This window comes from Polypterus senegalus, chromosome 8 (genome assembly GCF_016835505.1).
Source record: "Polypterus senegalus isolate Bchr_013 chromosome 8, ASM1683550v1, whole genome shotgun sequence".
Lineage (NCBI taxonomy): Eukaryota > Metazoa > Chordata > Cladistia > Polypteriformes > Polypteridae > Polypterus > Polypterus senegalus.
In genome coordinates this window covers 178,796,016-178,802,015 of record NC_053161.1, presented here as the reverse complement: position 1 = coordinate 178,802,015, position 6,000 = coordinate 178,796,016, and the positions used below count along the sequence as shown (strand labels likewise).

At 38.2% G+C, this 6,000-nt stretch overlaps 1 protein-coding gene across 1 annotated transcript in view; it reads left to right on the top strand.

The window, feature by feature from the left end:
• The first annotated feature begins 359 nt into the window (after positions 1-359).
• Positions 360-6,000, top strand: part of LOC120534732 (zinc finger protein 585B-like) — a 31,196-nt gene continuing 25,555 nt past the window's right edge. The window contains exon 1 of the mRNA XM_039762316.1: positions 360-483. Within this exon, the coding sequence (XP_039618250.1) occupies positions 361-483 (123 nt within the window). The 5' untranslated portion in view covers position 360. The remainder of the gene's footprint in view (positions 484-6,000) is intronic.

Here is a 6,000-nt window from a genome sequence, read left to right as displayed (position 1 = left end):
CGCCTTGTTCATACTCAACGCGCTTATTTGTACGACATGTTCTTGTTTCTTATGCAGTATATGTGTAAATACATTTTTAAAATATTTTAAGCAAGTCCTAACGTCTTAAAAGTCGGACTCGCCTCAGATAATCACACGAAACGTCTGATTGTACAAATGGCTGTAGATAAGCGAGCAAAGCAGAACAAAGAAGAAAAGGTGCGAGTGAGGCGTGCGCGCTCAAGTGAAGACAAAGCAGTCGAGCGCGGGCACGAAATGGGCGGGTAGGTTGCCTCCTCGACAAGGAGCATGCGCCAAATCAAACGCGGGAAGAGCGCGAAGTCTCGGCTGTAGTTAAGTGACACGCCTTGTGCCCCAGACATGCATAAGTACACCTCTGTCGGGAGGAGGATGTTTTTCACAAGCCTCGAAGTTAATCGGACGGTCAGAAGTGGACCTCTCCCGTTTTGTAAAGCTGAAGCAGCTGTGGTGCGGTTCGTACAGGTATGAATGTTTAATAAGTAAAGTTTGCTGATGTCTTGTGCCAGGCTGTGTCCCCGACGGTGTATGTAGCTGTTTGCGGTAACTGATGCGTTGGAGAAAAAGAATGTAAGTAACATCTTAGGTGGGAGAAAATTCACTTGAATGTCGTTATAAGGGGTTTACTGCCAGTTGATTTTATTACTGTGGCATAACGCTGACGTACTCATTTTATGATTTCAATTTGATGATGATATGACATGATTTAAAAACAAAAATGATCCAGGTGGTATGAGGGGATCGTGTTTTATTTGAAGTAATGCTATTCTCGTGCCTTTGTTTATCATTTAATCCTCTATTTATGAGAAAAGAAGGGATTGTTTAATCGATGTTTCTGATACTTAAAAGCGACAGCGACCTCGCGTATACTATCACCCAAGAAAGAGAATTTGAATGAAAACGGGTGACACCACCAATATGAACTCTGATCATTTCCAGATCGAATACCTTGTAAAAGAAAATCGCTTTACTCAGTGGAGTTATAGGAATTCGGCGTTTTTACTCTCCCAAAAGTAAAGATCCCGATTGGAGCCATGTGGCATATTTCCTCTTTGTCGCCAGCGCACTCCGCTGCGAGCCCACGTGTCCTCGTCTCTGCTCACTTCGCTTTACTTTCCCCCGGTTATAATTCTACTTCCGAGAGCCTATATGCACACCGCCGCTACCTTTTTAATCTTCGTCTTTCGGTTTATATTCTCTTAGTAATCGAGCGCTTTGGTTAACAGGATCATTCAAGCTCGCAGCAACTGATTGTTCGTGTGGAATCGCTGAAGATTTATGAGATTCTTTGTTCATTCAGGGTGTGTGTGGGGTCATGGTTTAAATCAAAAGTCAAGAAACAGAACATGATATGCATATTTAACTTAAGTGACTTTATTTAAGAAGTGCATATTCTGGGAGATGCTTCCTGTGTTTCCCTTCAGTTTATTATTAAGCGCTAATCCCGGTATGTTTTGTTTCAACCGCAGAAAAGTAGAGAGATTTCAAATTAGATCCCGAAGTTTAATGTCAATTAAAGTAGTAGCACGTTGCACCCGGATTTTGCATGTTTTCCGGTTGCTTCTTTATGTGCCCACATCCCAGAGAGAGGTGATGGTTAGTTTGTTTGGTAATTCTCGTAAGTGAAGTTTGGTAAGTCATCTCGCTGTAAAATGATGATAATTTAAAATTTACAGCAAAGTATACTGGCAGTTGGGTGGACAGAATTTTACCGTAAAAAGTAACAGTATTTTTCTATAAAAATGTTTTTACGATAAAAACTGGCAACTAGGTTGTCAACATTTTACCGTAATAAATAAGATGACAATATTTTTAGGTCTACGGTATAACTTTGTGGTAAAAAACTTGTTTTTTTTTTTTAAAAAACACCCCAACAGAAGGAAATGTTTAACCATAACCAGAAATTCGTGCAGTGTAATAAATATGGCAAATAATAAACCATTAGAATTATCAGGGTCAACACCAACATTTATTTATATAGCACATTTTTATACAAAAAAGCGTAGGTCTTGGTGCTTTACATGATGATGAATTGAAAAATAAAAGACACAGTAAGAAAATAAAATAACTCAACATTAATTAACATAGAAGAAGAGTAAGGTCTGATGGCCAGGGTGGACAGGGAAAAAAAAAAAAACAGGCCATGAGACCGCCCAGTCCCCTCTGGACATTCTACCTAACATAAATAATACAGTCCTCTTTGGATTTAGGGTTCTCATGGAAGGACTTGATGATGATGGTCACGTAGAATTCTGGCTTTTGATCCATTGATGTTGGAGCATCATGATGCTTTGAGTAGGAGAAACCGGAAAAAGAAACAGAAGAGAGAGTAGGGGTCAGTACAGATTTTAGAGCCACCAAGAATAGTTATTATGATGAATTGAATATCCAGAGTATCATGATTAAATTACAGTGAAGTTATAAAAAGGCCATGTTAAAGTAATGTGTTTTCAGCAGTTTTTTATAGTGCTCTACTGTATCAGCCTGGCGAATTCCTATTGGCAGGCTATTCCAGATTTTAGGTGCATAACAGCAGAAGGCCGCCTCACCACTTCTTTTAAGTTTTGTTCTTGGAATTCTAAGGAGACACTCATTTGAGGATCTGAGGTTACGATTTGGAATATAAGGTGTCAGACATTCTGATATATAAGATGGGGCGAGATTATTTAAGGCTTTATAAACCATAAGCAGAATTTTAAAGTCAATCTTGAATGACACAGGCAACCAGTGTAGTGACATCAAAACTGGAGTAATGTGTTTGGATTTTCTTTTCCTAGTTAGGATTCTAGCAGCTGCATTCTGCACTAGTTGCAAGCGATTTATATCTTTTGGGTAGTCCTGAGAGGAGTGCGTTACAGTAATCTAGTCGACTGAAAACAAACGCGTGAACTAATTTCTCAGCATCTTTCAGTGATATAAGAGGTCTAACTTTACTTATGTTTCTTAAGTGAAAAAATGCTGTCCTAATGATCTGATTAATATGTGATTTAAAATTCAGATTACAGTCAACAATCACCCCTAAGCTTTTTACCTCCGTCTTGACTTTTAATCCTAATGTATCCAGTTTATTTCTAATAGCCTCATTGTATCCATTATTGCTGATCACTAAAATTTCAGTTTTCTCTTTATTTAACTTGAGAAAATTACTATTCATCCATTCTGAGATACAAGTCAGACATTGTGTTAGTGAATCAATAGAATCGGGTCATCAGGTGCTATTGATAAGTACAGCTGTGTGTCATCAGCATAGCTGTGGTAGCTCACGTTGTGCCCTGAGATAATCTGACCTAACGGAAGCATGTAGATTGAGAATAACAGCGGACCCAGGATAGAGCCTTGTGGAACACCATATTGGATATCATGTGTCTTGAGTTGTAATTCCCACAACTAACAAAATATTTTCTCCCTGTCAGGTAGGATTCAAACCAATTTAAGACACTGCCAGAGAGGCCCACCCATTGACTAAGGCGATTTCTAAGAATGTTGTGATCAATGGTGTCAAATGCAGCACTCAGATCTAAGAGGATGAGAACAGATAAATGGCCTCTGTCTGCATTTACCCGCAAGTCATTTACTACTTTAACGAGTGCAGTTTCTGTGCTGTGATTTGTTCTAAAACCTGACTGAAATTTATCAAGAATAGCATGTTTATTTAGGTGGTCATTTAACTGCATAATGACTGCCTTCTCTAGAACTTTACTTAAGAAGGCAGGTTAGAGATGGGTCTAAAATTTTCAAGAGCGAGGGTCAAGATTATGTTTCTTAAGTAGGGGTTTAACTACAGCAGTCTTAAGACAGTCTGGGAAGACCCCAGTATCTAGTGACAATTTACTATGTCAAGAACATTATCAATTAGCACGCCTGATACTTCTTTGAAAAACCTTGTTGGTATCGGGTCAAGGACAGGTGGAGGTTTTAATTGAGAGATTATTTTTTTAAATCAGGTAAATCTATCCTAGTGAAAGAGTTTAATTTGTTTATAACAGGATGCTGGGGTTTAGGGGATCCTTAGTGTTGGGGAGATATACTATGTTATTTCTAATATCATTAATTTTTGATTGAAAATACAGCGACAGCCTCACAGGTTTCACTGGAAGCACTTAGGAGGCATTCCTTTGAGCTACCTGGGTTTAGTAGGCGATCAATTGTTGAAAATAAGACTCTGGGATTACTAGCATTGTTATTTATAATCTTGAGAAATAGCAGCGTCTCTCAAGACGGACAGTGTTATTGTATTCTGTTATTTTGACTTTTAATATTTCGTGGTGGATAGTAAGTTTAGTCTTCCTCCATTGACGCTCAGCTCTACGGCATGTTCTCTTTAAATCAGACACTCTTTGGGTCTTCCATGGTATACAATGCTAGAAGATTTTTTCACTGTCTTTTCAGGTGCAACTCTGTCAACAGCAGCTCTCACTTTAGAATTAAATCTTTCCACCTTACTATTTACATTATCCTCGCTATTATAGCTGGCACTATAAACGGACTGATTGCTTAAAATGTTTGTAAGTTTTAAAGCTGCTGCGAGTCAAAGAAGCGTTTTTAACAATATGCTTCTCATGAGTGTTTTTATCATTATTTCTATATTAAAAGTAGAAGAAAATGGTCTGATAGACTGATATCAATGACCTGCTTTGCATCAACTTTTAGTCCTTTGGTAATCACTAAGTCTAACCTGCTTTATGTGTAGGCTGATTTATGAGTTGTCTCAAATCAAAAGAATCCAGGAGGTTCATAAATTCTTTTACTTTTAGATCACACTGATTATCTATATGAAAATTAAAGTCCCAACTATTAGGAGTGTGTCATAGTTAGTAATTAAAATTGACATTAAGTCAGAGAATTCCTCAAAAAGACGTTTATATTTAGGAGGTCTATACACGGATAAAACTAGAACGTGAGAATCTCCATGAATAACAACGGCAAGATACTCAAATGATTTAAGTTTACCAAAACTGACATCTTTACATTTTAACCTGCTTGAGTAAATGTTTGCCAAGCTGCCGCCTCTTTTTCCTTGGCGATCCGCACGAGTAAAACTGTAATCCAGAGGCACAGATTCGATTAAAACAGCCGCGCCATCTGAGCTAAGCCACGTTTCACTTAGTGCAATAAAATCAATTTTTCTATCACTAATAAGATCATTGATATAAAACGTCTTGTTAGTTAAAGCTCTAACATTTAATAGTGCCATATTTAATGTTTCGGAGGCGCAGAGATGAATAGTATGTGCGTTATTGATATTTGGAACAGAAACTAAGTTATTTTGCTAGCATCACTCTGTGTGTATTTTTTATGTAATCTACAATCTGTTTTTATAGTTTTAATGCATTGTTGATCTAAAGTAATAATTGCAATTAAATTATTGGTGTTTATGCCGCACTGCCTAGATGTTTTACGTGCATTAAGATTGGTTATTAGATCTATACTAATAAAAGGCAAAGCCCTCACTCACTCACTCACTCATTCACTCACAGACTCATCACTAATTCTCCAACTTCCCGTGTAGTTAGAAGGCTGAAATTTGGCAGGCTCATTCCTTACAGCTTACTTACAAAAGTTAGGCAGGTTTCATTTCGAAATTCTACTGAACTTTTCAACAGTCTTTGTAAGTTATTGGCCCATCTTCAAGAAATTTGGTACGCGGGTTCCCAATGCTAACTGAATCCTACTTACGTACATATATACGTTCATAGCCTGCAGCTCGGTCACCGTGTGAGGCGGCGTTGGGTCCCCCACCCAACGGCCCCCATGTTGTTGGCTGCCTGCCTATATAAGGCCATCCGTCGCTCCAGTCTCTACATTCCCTTCCTTGCTTCGCCACGGGATTCACGTCTCTCTGCTGATAACTACAGCCTGTCTATTTAATCCACGGCTTCTCCTCTGTTTTATTGTTCATTTATTACGATTATAGTTATTGTGTAGGTATTTTATACTTACTTTACATTGTTCAGGTACCCATTTCCTTTATCATTCCAACCG